At 34.1% G+C, this 23,660-nt stretch overlaps 4 protein-coding genes across 6 annotated transcripts; 2 read left to right on the forward strand and 2 right to left on the reverse strand.

Annotated features, from left to right (window-relative positions):
• The first annotated feature begins 301 nt into the window (after positions 1-301).
• On the forward strand, positions 302-3,839 carry LOC126910866 (testis-specific serine/threonine-protein kinase 3-like). 2 transcript variants are annotated; one of them, XM_050694782.1, is made up of 6 exons: positions 302-628; positions 1,000-1,169; positions 1,696-1,845; positions 2,172-2,445; positions 2,658-2,819; positions 3,685-3,839. In XM_050694782.1, the coding sequence occupies exons 1-6, from the start codon at positions 452-454 to the stop codon at positions 3,769-3,771; spliced, it is 1,020 nt and encodes a 339-aa protein (XP_050550739.1). In that variant the 5' UTR covers positions 302-451; the 3' UTR covers positions 3,772-3,839. The 2 variants fall into 2 exon arrangements, with proteins under 2 accessions (XP_050550739.1, XP_050550738.1); XM_050694781.1 differs by having other exon boundaries at positions 303-628; positions 2,658-2,834.
• A 958-nt stretch (positions 3,840-4,797) lies between these two features.
• Positions 4,798-7,416, reverse strand: LOC126910839 (ribonuclease kappa-A-like). The gene is made up of 3 exons (XM_050694697.1): positions 6,709-7,416; positions 5,558-5,674; positions 4,798-5,032 (listed from the first exon to the last, which is right to left on the reverse strand). The coding sequence occupies exons 1-3, from the start codon at positions 6,772-6,774 to the stop codon at positions 4,856-4,858; spliced, it is 360 nt and encodes a 119-aa protein (XP_050550654.1). The 5' UTR covers positions 6,775-7,416; the 3' UTR covers positions 4,798-4,855.
• Positions 7,417-7,567: 151 nt separating this feature from the next.
• Positions 7,568-9,475, reverse strand: LOC118266305 (ribonuclease kappa-B). Its single transcript, XM_035579708.2, has 3 exons — positions 9,307-9,475; positions 9,113-9,232; positions 7,568-8,560 (listed from the first exon to the last, which is right to left on the reverse strand). The coding sequence occupies exons 1-3, from the start codon at positions 9,379-9,381 to the stop codon at positions 8,459-8,461; spliced, it is 297 nt and encodes a 98-aa protein (XP_035435601.1). The 5' UTR covers positions 9,382-9,475; the 3' UTR covers positions 7,568-8,458.
• A 423-nt stretch (positions 9,476-9,898) lies between these two features.
• On the forward strand, positions 9,899-23,582 carry LOC118265814 (pleckstrin homology domain-containing family F member 2). 2 transcript variants are annotated; one of them, XM_035579029.2, is made up of 9 exons: positions 9,899-10,008; positions 10,202-10,266; positions 11,121-11,322; positions 14,396-14,521; positions 15,184-15,290; positions 15,998-16,166; positions 18,106-18,200; positions 19,317-19,392; positions 21,437-23,582. In XM_035579029.2, exons 1-8 carry the CDS (start codon positions 9,993-9,995, stop codon positions 19,374-19,376), a joined length of 840 nt encoding a protein of 279 aa, XP_035434922.1. In that variant the 5' UTR covers positions 9,899-9,992; the 3' UTR covers positions 19,377-19,392; positions 21,437-23,582. The 2 variants fall into 2 exon arrangements, with proteins under 2 accessions (XP_035434922.1, XP_035434921.1); XM_035579028.2 differs by lacking the exon at positions 19,317-19,392 and having other exon boundaries at positions 9,900-10,008.
• Positions 23,583-23,660: the final 78 nt, after the last annotated feature.

Raw genomic sequence — 23,660 nt, forward strand, 5'->3', positions numbered from 1 at the left:
TAATCAACGATAATTAAATTTATATGCATCGGTATTGGTTAATTTGTGCAAACACATCATTTTAATTAGTGAAACGCATAATTTTAATGCTTTATACACTGTGCAGTATATTTTTTATTCCAATTAAGTAGGTACATCAGTATATAGTGAACACTATGTACCTATTCATATTTCAAAATTAATGAGAATAAAGATAAAAAAATGTGGTTGCTTTACCTACTGGGCTAAAAACTCTTTCGTGACAAATGGTACTGGCGACGTGTAATAATCTGTGGTAAGGGCGATGTTTGAAACAACGTTCTCGTGTCACCGCAAATTCATCGGTTTTGACAAAAATGACAGCATGTATAATATAAAAAAAATTCATGTGAAAAATAAAATGAGGCAAAATTCAATATAACATGTGACTTTACTAAACTTCAATTTTATATATAAGTAACATTTCTGTGATATGCCGGGACCCGATGTGAGAGCAAATGAAAATGTCCTCGGCGAGATGTCGACAGAGCCCACTGCGACTGTGCATAGTGGCGTAGAAGCGAAAACTGAAAGAAAGCTTACTGTTCTTGAGTCACATGGATACGTCCTTGGTCGGACCATTGGGTCTGGTTCTTATGCCACAGTCAAGGTACCAGATTATTCCTCAAATCGAATTGGCCTCGAAACATTCGTCAAAAACAATATTCATTCTGAAAGAATAGAAGGGATCTAAAATATACAGGACACGATTGGTTTTTGGACAACACTCGATATTCTTTTTGTAATAAATGGAACCTCGATTGGAATAGGCTGCAGATTATTGGATAGTATATCTTTCAGCTGATGATAACTATGATGTTTTGGGTTCCAAGTTTGCAACAGGCTTAACTACATCTACAGACATTTGTCTGACAGACACGCTTTAGTCTTTTTGTTTTCACACTATTTTCGCACTTCTAGCCCAATCAGCTATTCTTCAGCTTTCCAGTATAAAAAATAACTTTAAATAATCATTCGTAGGTTGCAACCAGTGACCGACATAACTGTCAAGTGGCAATCAAAATAATTAGCAAGTTCCAAGCACCTGGAGACTATCTGAAAAAGTTTCTGCCAAGAGAAATAGAAGTTGTAAAAGGTCTCAAACATGAGAACCTTATACGATTTCTACAGGCCATAGAAACTACCCACAGGTAATAAGATAATCACCTCATTTTTGTTCATCCATTAAATTAATTAGAATAAAACTGCCAAAAATAAGCCAGCCATTAATGATATCGATGCGCAAAGTTTTCGGGATTTAATAAAGCTAAATAAGGCTTTTTTATCATCCAAAGACTTCTCCTGCCTTGAATAACGCGAGAGGGAGTGTCAGACTCTTACTAACTAAAAACCACTCTGCTCATACTCGTGCTCTTTGAAGCGGAACCCCGGTACCCGTTAGGTAGTCCACAGCTCCGGGTCGGGAATCAGCCTTTCTGGGCCCCATCTGTGGTAGTCTGATGGCTCTTTGAGGCGCGTACGGAACGCGAATAACTTCTCCCGTCTAGGGTTAGGAACGAGTGTCACTTACTGACTAAAAACCACCCCCGTTCCTATTCCTATTTTAAACAGGGGGGTTAGATTATCCACAGCTCCGGGAAGTGGACCAGTACCTATATTTATTTTTTCAAACCCTCAAACCCTCCTTCTGCTTCTGCTTATTATTTCCAATTCCAGGGTCTATATTGTGATGGAATATGCCGAAAACGGCAGTCTCCTGGATATAATACGCAAGGACCAACATATAGATGAGGTGCGAGGCCGGCGCTGGTTCCGACAGCTCGTGGAGGCGGTTGATTACTGTCATGAACGAGGAGTTGTACATAGGTGAACTTATATTGCATATTATATCTTACAGCATAACTTACCTAGACCAAAGTGCAATAGAATGATTGTTGAAATACCAAGTGGTAATTTAGCTGTAGGGTTTTTTTTCTTTCTTATCTGTGCAGGTCGTCCCATAATTGAGAGTCTGATGGTAGTCTTACTAACTTACATATTTTATCTAGCTCGTCGAAAAAATAAGATAGATAGTCAAATTACTGTGCAAAATATAAGGAGACAAAATTAACAAAAGAAGAAATAAAATTTATAGGCGTTCGTCTTTTTTGTAAAAATGTTCCTAAAGATATCCTGCCACCTCTCTATTTCAGGGACATAAAATGCGAAAACTTGCTAATGGACCACGGCTTGAACATTAAACTTTCGGATTTTGGTTTTGCTCGAGGTCATATGAAGCCGAAGAATGGTGTATACGCGCTGAGTGAGACTTTCTGCGGAAGCTATGCTTATGCTTCACCAGAAATCTTGAAGGGAGTTCCTTATAGGCCACAAGATTCTGACATTTGGAGTATGGGAGTGGTCCTTTACGCCATAGTGTATGGAAGACTGCCTTTTGACGATACGAATTATACGCAGTTGCTCAAAGTAAGACATTTTTGATAAATTAACTAGGTTCTCTAATTTTCTCTATTCAGAGTTTCACAGATTTTTTCGGTCTTATGTTTCGTCTTTATCATATACGATTACTTTATTGACTGTCCTAAAATATTCGGCTAAACGTGCCTTTGCGGTGCTCCTATAAAGCTAAATAATACTTATGAGTATCTAGTACAGAAAACTTATTTCAACATTCACAGCAAGTACAAAACAAAGTATCATTTCCTCGCGAGCCGAAGGTATCAACGGATTGTCGCAAGCTGATCACGAAAATATTGGCTCCTCTGAAAGTGCGTGTGAAGATACCTCAGATCCTGGCGGACCCGTGGATCAACCCGAACCAGCCAGCTAAGGACGAAGAGGTGGATACAGCACAGGTGACATTTGATGACATTTGATGACACAGAATTTTAACATTTACATAATATCAAGGTCATCAGTGGCACATGCTTTTGTTTTAACTCATCTAATTCATTAGTTTCCAATGAAATCGTAAGTATTTTGTCACCGTCCCAATATTGTGCTCGTCTGATGAACGGAACTGTGTCCGTACTGGTTTCCAAAAATGTTTCCTAGGTTTTGTAACGTTATTGGTCCAGATATGTGGATAACTTTGTTCCTCGCCGATGCACAGGCGGATCCGTGGAAAATTCTCACTGTTAGGGTCGGTACGCGCTGCGGTTAACCCCAGTAAAAAGCAAAATTATGTTCTCTGAACTGTGCTACATTATAATTGAAATAAATTCCTTTCAAAAACTCCATTCTTGTTTAATTTCATTATCTACTAGTGACCCGGCTTCGCTGTGGTGCTATTTTTTTTCATCCTGATGGGATTTTCCATGAAGTCATACGAAGACACGACGACAAAAAACTAAATTGAATCAACCGATTAGTAAGCATCGTTTTGAATTGCATTGCTCAGTAATTTTAAAGTATAAAAAATAATAATTATTATAACTGGATAGCTTTTGCAAAAATTACCTCACAACGCCGCCATTTAAATGTATTTCCCAACGTTTCAGTTTACCTAGAATAGGCCCCAAAACCTTGCAATCCGCAACCATGCTAATTAAACCAATTTAAGTTGGAACGTAATAAGTAACGTTGTTTGTTCGACCGTTTTTCCCTCGTGGTCTCATCCACAACGGGTTACTGCCCAAGTCCCTTTAATTAGAGCTACACGAATAGTAATTACGTTCATTACGTTAAAAAGGTGTCATTTTTCAGGAAAACGCGCAAGTCAGCAAAGAAGAAATAAAAAGCGTGAACATTGGCACTGTGACTTTCGACAGGAAATTAGAGGAAGTGAAATAATAATATTAATAAAGCAACCAATCAGAAAATAGTGAAACATTTAAATAAACTAATTATGCTTTGTTATATTTTTTTGTTTTTTGTTTTGTATTATAAAAACCTACATCAGCTCATCTTGGTTCCATGGGAGGTGGTTAAAAACTTGTCGATATTGTAACCTACGGGATCCAGCATACATACATTAATTTTAAATGATAGAGGTTGAAATGATAATGGCTACTACTGTTTCACATAATACTTGAGCTACAGTTTTATCAAGTTTAAAAAACATGTAAGAAACAAACCTGCTTTATCTACGACTTCGTGTTTGCAGCCTAAACAATATGGCCCTTTGCTGAAATGTAGGTACCTACTAAAGTACTTTAGTTCACGTCAACATTCTCTATAATTCAAGTCTAAAAATAGGTTCAAGTAGGAACCTCGTTGCTCTGATCTACGCTACACACTTTACGATTTAACTGTGCAGTTTTAACTGTAGAGTCGAACTGTACAGTTAGGAAATCGTAACGATTTAGTTTCATTTCGTACAGGTAAATCGTACGGTATGATAGCGTACATAATGATTGCAGACGCTACTATGCAAAAAAATTAATGTTCATTTCAGAATTTTCAAAACAATAAAGTGATATTCATCACGCCTTTTTTTACCCCCGAAGGGGTAGGCAGAGGTGCACTTGCACATTACGGCACTTAATGCCACTATACAATATACACCCACTTTTCACTATTTACATTATTATAAAGTACGTTATACATACATTTACTTTTATTATAAGTGATATTTTAGTGCTTAAATCTTTGACTGCCAATAGAAAACTGTTGAAGGCTCACCCCCTATTACATGGGACTTATAACACAAATGGTGAAAAATGGCTGTATATTATTGTATAGCGGTAATACATGTCGTAATGAGCACCTCTGCCCACCCCTTCGGGGATAAAAGGCGTGACGTTACTTTTTTATAAAATGATATTTAGGTGCTTAATGATGTTAAAAATGTAAAAAAAAAGAAAATTACATACCAAATAGAAAATCTTAAAATATTTTATTAGCTAAGTAAATACTAAAAAGGTTGTGGAATTTATTATTTAACTTTCTTAGGGTTCATCCTCTGAGGCGGTTTAGGAGTACATACGTACTCGTCATCCTCTAACTTCAACGCTTCTACCTCCATTTCTTTCTTGGCTTTCACAATACACCAGTACGACACTCCGATGAGGATCACGTATATTACTGACGCAACCCAACAGTTCACCGCCACCTAATTTTAAATTACAAACTTTATGTTAACTTATTATGTAGATAAGGTGTTCTAAAATTATCTGCCACGGCTGGAATTGGTTTGAAGATTACAATAGTGAAGAAATTCCGTATTCAATTTGAGAACATAAAGAAGTTAAACGTTAAAAGTTGACTCTACTCTGCATAACGTGGTTCACAAATATGCACGATGCGTCTCAGACAGTGAAAGAGATAGGTCTTAGGTAAGCATCTACATCGGTGCTTGTTACAAGTGCGTTGCTGGCCTTCTGGGGATATTTTTAAGGGGGGAAAAATCATCCAATGACTTCTTCCGCCTTGGGCTAGGCGAGAGAGAGTGTCAGACTCTTACTGACTAAAAAGCACCCCGTTCCAACTCCTGCTTTTCTAACCGGAGCCCCGGTAAACCCGCTAGATACCTAGTCCGCAGCAGGCCTTTTGGAGATAGGGATGGACCGGGTGAATTGGGCTTCCTTGTTTATTAGTCTGTGATCTGCCGAAAAGACTAAAATAACTAACAACTAACCGCGCGATAATTGGCTTCAGTTTTCTTAATAAAATCGTCATAATCTTCATATTCTTCTTCTTCAACATCTTCTAAAAGCGTGACCACTTCGAGGTGATAACATATTCCCATGAAAAACTGAAACCAATCACCAAGAGTTCATAAACGATTATTGAAGCTTTAAAATGCTATAGGTACCTATTTAGGTATTTACTTAAATAGATACAAAAATTACCTATGTATTCCATACAACTCCATGCCGACATGATCTAAGATTATCTCATCCAATGACTTCTCTCGCCTTGGGCGAAGTTAGAAGGAATAAGACTCTTACTGACTAAAATCACCCCGTTCGTTACTCCTGCCCTTCGAGCCGGTCTTTACCGAAGATTATTTAATAATAATCTTCGGTTCTTTACGGTACCTCTTTCTTCGTCCGTCTATTATAATATAATTTTAGCGGGTAGGTATTTCTGCAGTTCGTTTGAAGTTCAAGTAAATACCTACCTACCTGGATACCGTACTCACCAATAGCAACTGTACGGATCCTGGTCTGGATACTTATTCTTACAGGCAATTACAGGCTGTTTTTTGTCCCAATAAAATACACTTACGGTAACCGGATAAGATAGGTATTTAATTTCTTTGATATTAGACCTACCTGAGTAGAAATAAATACCTATAATCTTCCTACACTACTAATTTATATTATCCCTATACAATGTGATAGGGGTGGGACTTCTAACCCGTTAACGCTGAGTACTACATCTAATTTTATCGACAAAAAAAAAAAAATATGGGGGGTTGAACCCCTAATTGAAAATATTGAAAAAATAGTGATTTTTTCGGTAAAAATAATTCACAAATAATTTTTTTTCTCACCAAAACATTATCAAACATATGAAAAAAGTAATGAATTAGTTAGCAAAGCTTATTAGCTACCGTTTGTCGTTTTTTTTTTTTTGTTTCTACGACGCATACAACCTTTGATATCAAAAAAAGTAAAAAAAATATTAAAATAGCCATAATTTTTAGGGGAGGGGATTCGACCCCTTCGACCCACGACTTTTGTCGATAAAATTAGATGTAGAACTCAGCCTTAACGGGTTAGAAGTCTCACCCCTATCACATTGTATAATACTACCTAACCTAAAGAAAACCAAATCTATTACCAGCTGTACCGCTCCCCATATGCTGAGCAGGCCACAACAAATTCCACAACTGTATAGATAACTCATTGCAAATGTGGCTAAATAAGTATTATAGAGATATTATAATATTACGCAGCTAATCGGTAAAAACCATTCAATTTGCGATTGATTCATTGACGTATTTATTTGTTGACGTTTTTAGAAGTCAGCAGTTTTGTCAGCAACACACAAGTTCTATGTTCTATCCAAAGAGTATAATAAGTATAGCGGTATAGTATAAGTATTTTTTTAAGTGGAGAAAATTATCCAATGACTTCTCTCGCCTTGTGTGAAGCGCGAGTGTCAGACTTTTACAGACTAAAAACCATCCTGTTCCTACTCCTGCTTTTGGACACGGTATAGTCAGGTAATAATCGGCTGAGACCAAAGAGCACTAAATTGTAATCGTTGATAAGTTCGGATTTCGAGTAGGTTTCAAAATCCTAGTCCTCTTCGATTATAACATAGACGATACAAGTAGCGTCGAATAATACCTAATGTAGGTAGTCAGTAGCAATCACTAGAATGACATCACTGTTCATCGTTGGGTTGCCAACCATCAGATACCTTGAATTTGTCCTACTTTGGGGCGTCGCAACGCATTCACCTTCCCCGTCTCGTAGGTCCGGTGCGGCGCCGGAGCGCATCGTGTGACATGCCACAGATATTTCTATGTAAGACGACTCAACGACACCACTCCGACGCCACACCGCCGCAACGCATCGTGTGCCCCCGCTCCCAGTTGGAAACAGAAACGCTAGGAGCAGGCATTAAAATGGCAGGTCTGGGGCTTACTAAAAGTGAATGAAAACTAAAAATAAAAGTCTAAAATTAAACAGCATTCAACATCAATACCTTTACTTCAAGAAAAACTAAGCAATGTAGTACCTACAATAATAGAATATATTATGTACAATTTATAGCATTCATTCATTTGTAATACTTATGCACAATAATTTCTGTTACTCAATTTGATACATTGATTTATGTTGGAACCACTTGATACTTAAATTATTATAAACCATTCACATTATAAGCAATGCAGGGCAGTCCCGACATTGATAACGACAAATTCAGTTGCTAAGTCGTCAATTTGTTACAATATAATTTCAACCTTATTAGTTTGTAATAAAGCTGAATATCTATTCATACAAATTTCGACTTAGCTTCCTGTGTCTGTTGTTAACAATGTCGAGACTTCCAGGGCCATCTATTAACAATAGGGTAAATCTTAACAGTTTTAAAAGGACAACAGACATGGAAGGTAAAGCATTGATCATACTATGTGGTTTTCTTTTAAATACTTTAAATAGAATTAATTTATTTATACATGGAGTCATGTTGTAAGAACATTGATAAATTACTTTGGATGTAATATTTTTTTTTCATTAAATGCTAATTTATGACAACCTTCATGTGTTGTTAACTTATGTCTAAAGTTCTAACTTTAACACATGGATGATATCTATTTTGTCTGTGGTCAAATCTGACATTGAGTAATTGGCTGGTAAGAACCTTTTGACCACAGATTCACAATCAAAACCAGTAAGGTTGGGTAAGACCTCTTTAGATAATATGACATAAAAATTAGAGGAGGAAACATTTTTGGGAACTCTGACTCAAAGAGTTAATATAAATAAATTATTAATGGAATGGAGTTATTCAACAGTAACATAACAACTTATACCTCCGCGCAGTAGCATAGATGACAATACCACTTTTTTCCCAACTTTTACATACTAACTGAAGAACGATTGTTCATCCAGAATTGATGTCCAGATACAACGAGTGTGATGACATATAGCAGGGCAGCGATCCAGCAGTTGTATGCATTCTGAAATTATCAGATATTAAATCAATTAATATGTAGTTAATGATTGAACTTGAGGCAATTTTAAGTTTTTTAGTTTCTTTCTTCATATGCCAATGATTTTTTGCTCAAACATTATTTTGTACTAGTAACAAAGTTTGTTTTTCTGTAAGATTAAATATTTCTGAAAACAATATGCACTGAAAATACTACAAAGAATCTTCAAAAATTGTGAAATGTCTTATCGGAAACAAGATCCACATTTGGGCCAGAACCAACAGATCTAGTAAGAATATGAACTGATTGCTATCAATGATCTTAATACATTAGTCAATTAAAGATAACAGAATAACTATCAAAGTGAAAATCATATTGAAATACTAGACCTTTAGCCTTGAATAGTTTCAAATAAATTGGAAGACAAATGAACAAGTTAATAGACACAGTTTTAGATTCCATTACACTTATACGTTGATGATACCTACGAGGAAGTTAAGATCAAGACCACGGAGGGCCAAGTACACAATAAACCACTTCAATCAACCTCTACCATTCTTATTAGCACTGATGACTAACCTGAGTGTAACCAGTCTCAACGTTGGTGATGAAACTCTCCATCGACGAGTGGTGCTCTTCAAGAGGCAGATCTTCTAACAAAGCCACTGCTTTGATATAATAGAAGACGCCCATCAAAGTCTGAAACATTCACGAGCGTTAGTACACCCTCGCAAGAATCTCAAGTTTTGTCAAGTAATAAGTGTTCTACTCACCAATTGTATGATTCCCCAGACGCTGAGGACGAGCCCGCATAGCGACAGCTTAGGACCACAGATTTTGCAGGCCATTTTATTGGTTTATTTATCAGAATTACGACCACTGTAAAATAAAATGGTATCGACCACTAGCTGTCAGCTGGTGTCAAAAAATGAACACTCACATGATCTTTGCATTCTGTGATTTGTCTATGGTTATTGTTGAATTTAATTTATTTATATTTTCATTTCATTTTATTTTCCATATTGAAATTATTTACAGCTTTCATATTTCTTTAATTAATATCTATAATTAGAAGTTTTTAATTCAATTTGATGGTAGAAAAAAGACACGTTTAAAATGGATTAAATAAATTCAAATTCAAATAGCGTAAAATGAAACGTTTTACATTATTGCCATTTTATAAGATATCCATAAATTTAGTAGTTTCTAAAAAAGTATCTAGGTATGTTCAAAATGTTATAATTTTTAATCCTGTGTATTAAGACACCCAAATTCTTAAGATATAACATTTTCACTTACGTAAATGGCATAATATCATAATAAACTCGTAACTATTTTAAGTTGTTGGTAAAAAGTTTAGTTTGACGGACTGGTACAATTACGTTCTTTGTAGCTGGCAATATATTCTATGAATGACACATTTTTCTCGGTCGTATCTACGAGAAAATAAATTTCGATAATGGTGGACCGTTTAGGTAGGAAAATAATAATTTAATTTCGTGCAATAACATTAAACTACTTAGAATGTGGCGGTGTAATTTGTGTGCGATCATCTAAAATAGTTACGTGGGATATCACTGTCATTGTTTGCTTGTCGCTCACTTTCCTTTGACGTCAAACTTTTATACCGTACTGCAATTTTTAAGTAGGTAATTTTCTTTTTTTCAGTGAACAGTGAGGCCAATGCTCGAAGGATTGCTATGGTTGAGAGCTGCTTCGGCAGTTCTGGACAGGTGAGCATCTGAAGTTACAAAATATAAGTTTTTACTAAGTTTAGAAGTTGTCGAGTGCCGTCATATTATCACCGACAAACTCGGCAAGATAAAATCTTCAGTACATCGTTCGTGTGGGATTGTTCTGACAGAAGATATCAAGTGTTTATCAGCATTGTTTTTCATCATTATACTTTTATATGCAGTGTTTCGTGCTTTCTTGTATCTGAATGTTATTTTTAACATTGCCATGAAAGCACTACAGAATATAATTAAATTACGTAGATTAGGGATTGATTAGCCTGTCCATTATCAGTTAGATTGTATGTTACTGTTCCATGATTAAGACTGATGCAATGAATCATGCTAGAATCGTATGTTGTTGGATGTTTTTACTACATGAAATGTGTTTTTGTTGAGATTCCTCATCAGATTCAAACAATATGTCTTATAAGAAAGAATGACATTGTTATCTAAAATAGACAGGCTTTATCACCTAAAGCCTGATGCATTGAAGTTGAAAATCTATCCAAAAAATTTGCATACATAAACTAAATATACAAACAAAAACACTACAGATTAATTCATTAGCAATATTGAAAGGTTTCCAATTGTAAATGTCAAGTTTTACATAATAAAGAAATCTTATAAGTTGTCTATTAAAGCAGCTTATTTGATGTTATATCATTTACATTTTTTTGAAGTGATATCTTGTACAAATATAATATGCATTTTATCTTTCAATTGTGTAAACAGCGTAACAACATTGGCATTGTAATAAAAACTTTTTGGTATCTGACAGATACCTAACCCTAACATATCCTGTGCAAATAAAAAAAAACATGTTACTTATTTTTTTTAATTTTTTTTTTTAGCCTCTGGCAGAACAAGGCAGGGTCCTTGTGGGAGAGGGTGTCCTGACAAAAATGTGCCGCAAAAAACCGAAAGCCAGACAGTTCTTTTTGTTCAACGACATACTTGTTTATGGGAATATTGTTATAAACAAGAAGAAATATAATAAACAGCATGTTATACCACTTGAAGAGGTGAAGTTGGAGTCTCTGAAGGATGATGGACGTAAGTTTCTGATTTCATTCACATAATATGACCAAAATTCAATCTAAACCTCTTAGAATTAAGATTGATTTTTGGACAATACTTGTATGGAGTTTCCAACATAGATTGATCCAGTTATTTTTTATATGTTTATGTTATGGCATATTTAACCTTGTGTCTGCCACAATAGAATAAAAAATGCATTGTGTTGTATTTAGATTAGCATTATGGTAGGCTTGAGTTAATACTATGATCATTATCTACCTATCTTATATTATGCACAGGCAACTGTTAGTAGTTTATTGTATTGTATTATTGAAATGTTTGTTTGTTTAAATATCTTATAGGATATGGATTATCACTCAGTTATACTATGTTTACATATCTTGGCTCCTTTGCAAAGGAAAAGCCTAATGACAAGTGACTCATGAAGATTTCCTCTTCTTTTTTTAAAGTTGATTAATGTTCCTCAATATGAATAAGTCACAGAAAACTTTAAGGAAAAACTTTGATAACTATTTTGTTTCTACCACATATTTTTTTAAACAATTCTATAGTTAGATATAAAACTAATTTAAAAAACTTACTACTTTTTTTAACCAGTTAGACCAGTTGGTGATAAATTACCAGTTATAACAGATTAATAGATAAAGATGATAATATTAATAAGTCTTTATATAATTTTAAAAAGTTAGTTACTTACTTACTTGTTAAAAATAAATGTTTTGGTTCTTTGCCCTCTAGAACAACTGATTTCAGGTCTTATCATAACTCTAATTATATCAGAAAGGTCAACACTATAATTTAAATAAAAAAAAAACAGCTGTATAAACATCATACAAGAATTTCTAATAAGAATAAGTTAACAAACAAAACAGTGTTATCTCAGTTACTGGAGGTATATGCATTTAAAATTTACTTGCTGTCTCAGTTATAGAGGTAACTATGATGATAAATCGAAAGAACGAATCCTAGATGAAGAGGGTTTTTTTACCACTAATAAAGGTAATACAGTGCCAATGTATTGGGACCTCAGTATGGGTTCTAGTTGTGGAGGTTTCTCATTAATCCAAATCCCACTTAACGAAGTTTCACTGTACAAATAACATCAAAATATTGTACATAACATTTGTGCATCTATAATAAAGCACAAACATAGGATTAACAAACCACACTTCAAATCTAAACATCAATAAGAATATGCACATTAAATTCAAAGGATTCAGGCAGTTGTGTTCTGCTGGCTGGTTTCAGTTTTTGAATTTTCTCTTTTTAATCTTAATTGCTGTTCTGAAGTACTACTTCTTGTAACCAAAATATTTACTTGATTCGTAACTGTATAGTAATGTGACAAATTCCAAATTATATTAAAAATAAAAGTGGTTAATAGATTATTTTATTGGTCAGCTGAGTCATTGGTGTGAATGGCCAGTGAATCATCATTAACATACTAATGTATTGCTACTAGATATTATATATGTTGACATTGATCTTGGAAAGCTTGTATGACTCAACAATGCATATATTAAAACCAACTACTCCCCCATTGGTATTGGTTGCACCAATATACTCTGCTTCTATTGGTCCTAGTGTAATATTTAAACCTTCTTGAAAATGCGCTATCCAACACCAAAATTGGACCAGTAGTTCCAGATATTAGCACATTCAAAAAATGTTAATTAAACCTTAGCTTTATACACATAACCTCACGCCTCTCCCATGGGGTAGGCAGACACATTGGAACACCAATTACTACGAATCTTGCATTCTTCTTTCACTTCAAATAGTCATCAGTTTTTTCATGCATGCTTGTCAGTTAAGGGTCGGCCCTTTTTTAATATTTCTCTTTAAGCTTCGTAATATTAGAATTATATAGTACCTATACAATGTGATAGGGGCGAGACTTCTAACCCGTTAAGGCTGAATACTACATCTAATTTTAACGACAAAAGTCCTGGGTCGAAGGGGTCGAATCCCCTCCCCCTAAAAATTATGGCCATTTTAATATTTTTTTTACTTTTTTTGATATCAAAGGTTGTATGCGTCGTAGAAACAAAAAAAAGATGACAAACGGTAGCTTTTTTAATATTACTCTTTAAGCTTCGTAATATTAGAATTATATAGTACCTATATAGATTAAACATACAGACTGACATAGTCCCTATTTTAATAGCTGAAAATGATACTGACATTCTTTATCTACAAAAGAATTGATAACATCATTAAATAATGATGATGACTTTGCTGTATAAAACTTATTATGCTTGTGTGAAACTATGAAGGTCATTTTATACTTTTATTATGTAATATTATAATTAAACTGTGTGAGAGATGTTATGTCACATTATAATTAAATAATTAAGATAGTGAATAGTGATGTATAAAAAATTGTTTCAGTTGACTAATTGCCACACTTGGAGACATTTAATGGTTACTTAAATTATTCCTTAGTAACGATTTTGTATCGAAAATAATTACTAAGGACTGGGTTAAGTAACCATTAAATGACTCTGAGTATGGTGGTTAATGCTTATGCAGCTAATGTACATGAAATATGAAAATATAAGACTGTCTGGATGCCGCAACGACTAAACATGGCGTCGTAGGTTTCATACCCACGCAGACAAAATTACAAGTGTAGGATCTAGACATGGAACACAAAATCTGTATTTCTAAATTTAAATAAACAAAATAATCTGTAATTTAATAATAAGTCGGGTTTGCTAGTGGTGTGTAGATACAAAGCTAACAATTTTAGACGTAAAGATCTTATAGAATCATCCACATGTTAATTTATTTTTAAAGGTTTTCCTGCTATAACTAATTTGATTATTACAAAAATATTATTATTTCTCATTTAGGAAAATACAACTGTACTCTAACCACAAGCCACATTAATTTTAACGCCATTTCCTAATATGGGGTATCAAAATTTAATATCAATTCCGTCCAGTCCAGTTGGTCAGTTAGGTTAATTTATGTATTCATGAAGTTTAGGACACAGACAAAGTATCTATTATTATTTATTAAATGTTTAGATTTAGATTTAAATTCTGAATATAAATTCGATTTTCGCGTTTTATCTTTGTTACAGAGCTCCGCAACGGCTGGTTAATCCGTACTGCATCCAAATCGTTCGCTGTGTACGCCGCGACAGCCACCGAGAAGGAAGAATGGATGGCCCACATAGAAAAATGTATAGAAGATTTGCTAAGGAAAAGTAAGTCTTATTCTTTGGTCATATGTTCCTTTTTCAATGTGTTTGTGCTTAAGATTACTGTATTTATATCTCTTTCTGATGCAATGAGAGGAGTCCCAAACAAGTTATCTAATTTGAATAATTTGAATAGCTTAACGTTTTCGGAAATGTCAAATATTGTAAATATAAACCATAAGGGTCCTCAATTCCTCCAAATGTGGTCACACTCCCAACTTCTTTTGTCACTACAAGTCCTGCCACCTGCTTGAACTAGAGTAACTCTTAGTACGAGTTTGCTTTACGTTGAACGAAAACGACCGAAAGCGCGTTCGGCGCTCTGATTGGCCAGCGCAAATGAACCAACCAATCAGAGCGCCGAACGCGCTGTCGTTTCGTTTGGATGGAGTGTATCTTACATTTACGATGTTTCTTTATAAACATTTCACATCAATATTAGCCAAATTATAGACAGTAATATTAATATTAAGTCTTTGACTGCCAATATAAAACTGTTGAAGGCAAATCCTCCGCTAACGTCGGTCACCGGTGACCACCTCGGCGTTCAATGTGTTAAGTTTCTAGTTGTCATATTCCTATCTTATCCATTCCAGTGTTCAGAGCATGCGGCAGTAAGATAATGAGGCTTCCATAGTTGTCATTTATTCCTATCTTATCAATTCCAGGCGGCAAGCAGCCTCCGTCAGAGCATGCGGCAGTATGGGTGCCAGATAATGAGGCTTCCATCTGCATGCATTGCAAGAAGACACAGTTCACTGTACTCAACAGGAGGGTGAGTTACTATCAATATAAAAAATATTAAATAAATAAATATTTATTTCATTATGTATTGAAAATATTATGTGGTTTGAGCATTACCTATGTGGTTAATGATCAATTAATTAAAGTACCGGGTGGGTTTTTCCAACCACTGTTACATTTAATTTATAATGAGCAACTTGAAAGTCAATGTGACACATCACACTATTATTATAATTGTGAAAGTTTGTTATAATGCTGAAACTACTGAACGGATTTTGATGAAATTGGATATACTTTTTATTCCACGCGAACGCGGGCGAAGCCGCTGACAGAAGCTAGTTATTATAATGTGTAAAAGTGCCGGAACTCCTTTTCCGTCTTGCTCCATTGTGATTACTTTGATTTAGCACTTTACCTTGTTCCCTGAAAAGCCCAAAAAGTCCTATCTACATAACACATTAATGAATCGCCAGATTTTATATCATATGAATAGTAACTACACACCCACCACCCACTAGTTTCATTTATCCTTCCTACATAACAAATATATAAAAATCAATTGCTGTTCGTTAGTCTCGCTAAAACTTGAGAACGGGTGGACCGATTTGGCAAATTTTGGTCTTGAATTATTTGTGAAAGTCCAGAGAAGGTTTAAAAGGTGAGAAAATATGTTTTGGGCGGTACGAAGTTTGTCAGGTCAGCTAGTAACAAATATTTTCACGGTACAATGTATTCCAGCACCACTGCCGCAAGTGTGGGTCGGTGGTGTGCGGGCCGTGCTCGTCGAAGCGGTACATCCTGCGCGGCCAGAGCGACAAGCCGCTGCGGGTGTGCCTGCAGTGCTACGACGAGCTCAACCGGGAGCGCGCCCGCCCCACCCAGCCGCAGCCTGCTAATATCACGCCCGGTTAGTTAACATGCAATTTTTTTTTTCAGTAGTATACTCTAATTTATTGTATTGCGGGATCCAAGACAGTTATTCATGTCTCTGAGATGCACTGTATTGCGGGTTCCAAGATAGTTGTCCATGTCCCTGAGACGCACTGGACTTCAGTGTTTCGATGTTTTCATTATTGTATGTACTGTAGATCTTGGCTTACAGGAGTTACAGGGGTGTTAAAACGTTGTGGCGCGCTTGACCTGAGAAAAAAAAACATGCTCTTTAAGTCATATTTTGGAATTCTTGCGTATAGTATTGAGACTTGTTGTAATCTTTCTTAGTTATTTTTAGCCCTATTGGCTCTTCAAACCCTGCAAGGAAGAATGGGTTTGCTTTTGGTAAATTCAGGTACTTCGGAATGAGAATTATCAGTACCTCTCGCTAAGTTTTCCTATATTTTTTATTTATTACAGTAATAAATATAGTTTGAAATGGATAAAGATAAATAATATTTATATACTAAAGATAAAATAAGAAAGTCGAAGATAAATGAAGATAGCCGACCTTCGATTTAATCGGTCATAATATCATAAAGCATCCGCATACAGATTCTAGAATATACGTATCTGAAATTGAGTACGAAGCACATCTTTTATTACAAAGTGACTCATAGTGTAACCGACGTAAAGTGAGTGTCATATCCATTATCCTCCATTTCCGTCCATTTTAAACCTACACCATGGTAACACAAATAAAAAATTCTACTGAATTTCCTACTAAATATATTCCCAACCCGCCAACTAAGACCGTTATCACCAAAACTAAGTCAATTTAAAGGTTTATTTACTCTCATATAACTGTCGATTAGATAAACGTGTAGATATGTTATCTGTACCGTAATTTTAATCGAAATTTGTCGCCAATATAATCCTTAACGTAGGAATTTTATATTTCCGGATCGGTAAATACCAAATTGTGTTCGTATGCAAGTTCTAGTTGATGTAATAAATATGGCTTTACTTTTAATTTTTGTAACGTCAGTTTAAATAATCACCGGACTCGATACAAAATCTCTGGATTAAGATCTGTGTGTGATCTGTTGATATTATTTGTATGAAGTTTCTGTTGAAAACGGTGATCACATCAGCAGCCAATATGTGGTAACTGCTGACTAAACTCTTCTTTTCGCACGAAGAAGGAATAATAATAATCAACACGCTTAATGCGGGTTAGCGATTTCAAGCTTAGAAATTATAGACCTAGGTTTCCTCAAAATGTTTTCCTACACCGTTTGTCAAAGGTGTCTAAAAAGTTATAGAAAGTACATATATCACTCGGGAAATGTTACATCGGTACTCGCCGTTAGTAGGTTTCGAACCCGCACCCTCATACTTGAGAGTGGCCGGACCACCACGACACGAAAACAAAGCCGACCCGGAACCGCGGATTATCTTGTGTTACCGGGGCTCCAACTCTAAAAGCAGGAGTAGGAACGGGGTGGTATCTAGTCAGTGAGTCTGACACTATCACCCAAGGGTGAAGCCAATAGATAATATTCCCCCCTAAAAAAAGGAAAAACGGTTTTAGATTAAAATTGGTTATCAATTACAGCCGTTATCCGATTCCGTAGTTGACCAAAAGGTGTAACATAAGTTGTAAATCCAATGACTCATACAAAATAAACAAATGCAACATATTCCCCTATTACAATGTTTAGGGAAAACCCTATTTTAACTGATCTATCCGCCTTTCCTGTTATTGCAACCAAATAATATCAGTCTCAATTGCTATGACAATTCTTACTTTACCAAATTGCTATTTAAACACGTTGTAATAGCACACTCTTAAGGTTCAAAATCCAATAAATCTATTAAAGAAACTCCCATCATAGGTACCGGGTTTTATCAGATCTACTAGCCCTAATCACATGATTAGAAGCTAATGAACAATTTATTATATTTTTCAGTAAAAGACACGGCCGGTTCTGGTGGAGATTCTTCAGCCGATGAGGATAGCGATGATGATGACGACCGCGTCACTGCCGAGGAGAAACACGATGAGGTGAGACCTTATAATTAGATAGTAGATAAGCAGTAATGTATGGGATACAGAACTCTTTACAAAATATATGGCTATCGTTATTGTAAATTTTATTACACTAGGATTTTCTCCTATGTTGTTGGTGCGTTTACAAGATAACCTACATTAAGTTCGAATTATGTACCATTATTTAATTGTATTCTGTACATAAGTAAATAAATTACCAATTCATAATATACAACCAGACCCAGAATAATAAATAAATCACATAAAAAGTTGTTCTGTGATTCTGTGTAAATTGTTGCTACTATTATTATTTTAAAATTTGTTTTATAAACTACATCGGTGACTAGACTATTATCTAGTATTCTAGACAATAATTAGGCATTTATATGGCTTCTTAATTATTCCAGATTAGCTGCTACGTTCATGTCATTATGTGAATATAAATTAGGTACCAAAGGTATCTTTCCATTTTGTAAGCCCAGATTATTATGTATTTAGCCTACATTATTATTTAGATTAACAATATATTGATTGTCATAGTAAATAGATGGCCATTTCACATAAAAAATAATGCTGGCCATAAATAAATAAATATATACATAAATTTTGAAAAGATTTGTACTATTTCTTTTTTCAATTCGATCTTGGCTTTAAATCCATAGCCTATGTAGGTTTGATGTTTAGTAACAGTAGCTCTATGGAGCTTTGGGGTTGTCTTCTGCACTGCAGCCTTGCGTTCTATTTTAGTATATTTATTTATTATTTGCTATATATTTATGGGATAGTTAATAAAACTGGTAATAATTCTATTATGGTATGGGATTTTAACACGTAGCTTAAATATGATAAGCTTTAATTATTAAAGAAGACTGTTTATATAAGCAGCAAGATTTTTATTATGAAGAATGAAATGCCGACTAATACAGTATTATTGGATGTTGGTCGAGGTCAAGAGGTCGAGTGGTTGTACCGATCCGCGTGTCTCGGGTTCGATTCCCGAATTTATTACAAAATAATATTATACATACTTCCTAAAATGTGGAAGTTTATCAGAATTGGTGAACAGTGAATATCACTTTTACCTCTTCGGGAAAAAGATGAGAGTACCAACAGTATGTTATTTATTTCTAGGGTTTTACAAGTTATAACGGTGTCAAAAATGGATATGGAAATAGAGTCACAACAGTATAGTACAGAGTGAGATTGTGTAAGTGTAGCGACTGCTATAGGCGTTTTGTTCATGCTTCACGACTTACAAACACGGCCAGTGTTAACTATGTATCCTATTTGCAGATTTACTTACTAGAGATACAGTTTTGAGATATTTTCTATGGAGCTAATATCAAAATCCTTCTAGCATTACAGCTAATGCACCTACCATGTCCTGTCAAAATAATCACACTTTCAATTATCGAAGCGCAGATCTACGCCAGATAGAATGTGTTTTCTATTGTGTCTCATATATATATATATATATATATATATATATAGCAAACTAGAGGTTAATCGTTTTTACTATATATTTAACTAACTTCTGTCAGCGGCAGGTAAGAGTAAGGTCCCTTCAAACGTTTTGACGTGAAGGAGTAACAATAAACATATGTACAAACTTTCGCAAGTATTCTTCTAGCTATTACTATTTAACGCAAAAAATATTATGATTATGATCATTGAATTAGTATTTCATACAAAATTCATACAGAAGTATCGTTTTTGATATTTAAATAATAGTATTGTAATCTACCATAATATATTTCTAGTAAGAAAATCTGCAAATAGACAAGTTGTTTAACATTGGTCAATAATGGTTGAGTTTGATGTGCTGTTTATCACATTCACAAGTACTCGTCCTTCATTGGAAATAGCTAGTTACATATGTACTATTGTATGTACCTACAGTTTACATATACACAGTCATCGCAGCAATGTATAAGTACTGTGATTTTTTTAAATATGTCCAAAATAGACATTTGCTTGGTCAATTGGTGTCAAATCTCTTATACGTGTTAGTGACGTTCCACGCTTTGATTGGCTGCTTCATGTTAAATCAACCAATCAGAGAGCTAAACGCGGTAACGTTTCGATTGCGTTAACGTCAAAATAAGTCTTACTCAGTAATGAGTTGTTGTAGTCAAATACATATATAGTTAATTACATATTATTTTATTGACTTCCTCACGTAACATAATAATTACTTTAGTATGTCTCACGAAAGCTATAATAAAAAGACATACAATTATATAGTGTTGAAATTTTGATTTCTAAGAGAACAAACTAGTTTATAAATCTTAACCTTAAAACACTTAAAACTAGATTTACAAATTGATCAAGCAAATGTTATAAAAAAACAAGAAACACATAGATAAAAAGCATAATTATTTACACGTATAAAATGCATTTCTGTCACACTAAAACATACCTTATTGGTATATGCATATGTTTTAGTTTGCACTGTCCATTACATTCCAACATAATGTCCTGTGTGGTTCTTCATATTTTGTTTGAGTTTGGGTTTACTTCATGTCAATAGATTTTTTTTCACTAATTCGTTTGTCGTGTTGGTTTTTTTACTCATCCATAGTGTTTGTTATCGTTTTTGAGCTAAAAGCGTATTTATTCCATGTTATTTCGAAATAATATTTGACATTTACAGCACTGGCGCACAAAGAATAATAATTATTAGAATTAAACAATTATTGTAATAGCAATTTATGTAAGCACCATTTAATAAAGTCGCACATTCTTGTCGATCTTGCAAATGTGCACTTTAAAATTCTTCAAAACTTAGTATGTGAACAAATATTGGCACAAGTTAAGACAATCTGAGCCTAATATTGTACCGTTATTATACAAAACATACAATGATGAGGCCATTTCACTGTAAAATAGATTATCCCAGCTAAAAAAGTGTGCTAAACCTAACTACATCAGAGATGTAACATGTCATTGATAACGTTTCATTTATATTTTTTAACTGAAAAGAGATTGTATGTTCTACTGAGCAGTACTCTAAGTACGAGTTTGCTTTACGTTTAAAGTATAGTATGTATGGATACAGTAGTTGATAAGAGCATCGCTAGCCTTTGTTTTAAATTAAAATTCCATATTTTGGGACTCATAGCCATAGCTTAGTTTACAATATACATTACCAAACATTCATTATAGTGTAGAATAGTTCACGTATTTGCTCCATCTCCATACAATACACATTAATACCGAATACAAATTAATATTATTCTTTTAATTTCCAGCCAAAGTTCTACGGTGACAGTGATAAGACTGAAGAGACTAACAACCATTCGTCCAAGGATTCCGCTAAGTGAAAATCTTGTTCAAGAGACCACTGTCCGTCAAATAAATTAAAAACAAGCAATTTTTAATATAAACACTTCATATATAGGATCAGAGTCCCTGCAATATGAAAATAACCTTTATTTCTAAAGTGTTACAGCTCAATTTTGACCCTGATCTATAAAACTCCCTGTGTCTAATTCAAAAGACTGTACTTTGTACATTCGGTTTCGTAACGTCCTTCCAATCACTTTGTGAACGGGATCAATTTATTAGACTTGTGAGTACTCTACCTGTGATCTATTTAGAATTTCTTCCGAAATTTTATCAGGCAGCCTATCAGCTAACTTCCTAAAGTAGGTTAGTATGAAAAAAACGTTGATGTTAGTAATCCAGTTGCCTTTTTGCTACTAAGGATTAAAACTACCGATTATTGCAATTAACTATTTGATATCGACAATTTCCATGAAAACAGTATTAAAACTGCGTAAAGTAAATAATTAAAATTAGCGTAAAAATTCGCAGAACAATCGTGTGACGCGATTGTTTCCCAATATTTGTTTGGACGGTCTCCGATTTTACCACAATGGCCTTCGAATTTTTTACCTTAGGAAGAATTTGCTAGAAAAAAATCCTGTATCATGGATTACTTTAGAGAATCGTTAACTTTTATACAACATTACTGACTGTGGTCAATGATTTTAAGAACGAATAAAATTACTAGACGTTTCGCTGGACTTGAACAGCTTTAAACCGCTCAAAAGTGAACTGAGGTGGAGTTTTTTTGTTTAGTATAAAAATCATATTTATTATTTGATAGTAAGACATCATGGTTATAAGACGTTTTTAACAATATTTAGGCTTAGTCATTTTATGTCAACATATTAATATTTACATACGTTATGTTAAGGTTATTTTATTGTAAACTTTATTACGGTCATATTATGTTTGCTTTTTCATTGTCGCTATTTATGTAGTGAAGAAAGCAAGTTTGAATAAGTTTCTATGAGTTCTTGAAGAGCTCTGGTGCTTGCTTTGTCTCTAAAGAGGTATTGTCAATTTAATATTATTATAACTATGTCCTCTGATGAGATGAATATAACATTGTAACTTTAATGCAGTATTTGGAATCAAGTGCAATCCCAATCTACAATAAAATCATTATAATTAACTTAAAATGTCATTACGATGCATATTCAACCTTCAAGTTTGTTTCAATATATTCAACATAATCTGTGGGAGCAATATTAGAAGTAAATGTCAATAAATATAAAGTTCTTTAATTAACTACGCTGGATAACGTAGAATTTATAACGAAGTCATGATTTTCCATGCATGATTTCCATGCTTTATACAAACGTTCCTTCCAATCTTCATAACTTGCTTTCTTTTTATCTACTTACTGCGGCAAATTGTTGAAAGAATTAAAAGTAAAAAGATTGGAAATACTTAGCCGCTTCTTAGAAATGTAATATGGTACAAATATTTGCATTTTGTCCAACAAACTATGTTAGTGGAACCTCTACATTTCTTAGCGGTCTGCAGTTGTTATGTTAGAAATTAAAGGCCTAGAATTTATACTAAAGGGGAATTGGGGAAATAACAGTTTTTTATGTATTTGTTGTTTATTTAAATTGTTTAACTTTCGCTTGTTCTTCTATGCAAGTTATTGTACGTGCCCGTAAAGGTAAAAAAAGACAAAATTATACTCGAAATCTACTACAACCGTGTGATGTCTGCGTAAACGCAAGAATGTTTTAACATTCGTTGCTGTTACATTTCTAAGTCGCATCACATTTCATTAAAATGTATACAATCCAAACTAATTATAGATTTGTATGTATATTAGAGTTCTAGTATATAAGAGGTGCATTAAGTTTTGTTTCAGTGCGAAACACGGTTTTTATGTTTAGGTATTTAACACGAAGCTTGCAACACCATCTGTAATGTAAGTGTTTCGTAAAGAAATTATTTATTAATTTAACATAGGCCTAAATGTTAAACGATTTACACAAGTTGTGTTAATTCCCGTAATACTAGTAAGTGAAAATTATGTTAATAAGATATTGTTTAATTTTCAGTTGACAAATATAATATTTTTTAAAATTATTGGTTTTTATTTTCGATAGCATATAATGTTCCCTGCCCAATCCTAAACCTATCCTCAAAGAATAATAAAACAAA

The sequence above is a fragment of the Spodoptera frugiperda genome, chromosome 7, assembly GCF_023101765.2.
Source record: "Spodoptera frugiperda isolate SF20-4 chromosome 7, AGI-APGP_CSIRO_Sfru_2.0, whole genome shotgun sequence".
NCBI classification, from domain to species: Eukaryota; Metazoa; Arthropoda; class Insecta; order Lepidoptera; family Noctuidae; genus Spodoptera; species Spodoptera frugiperda.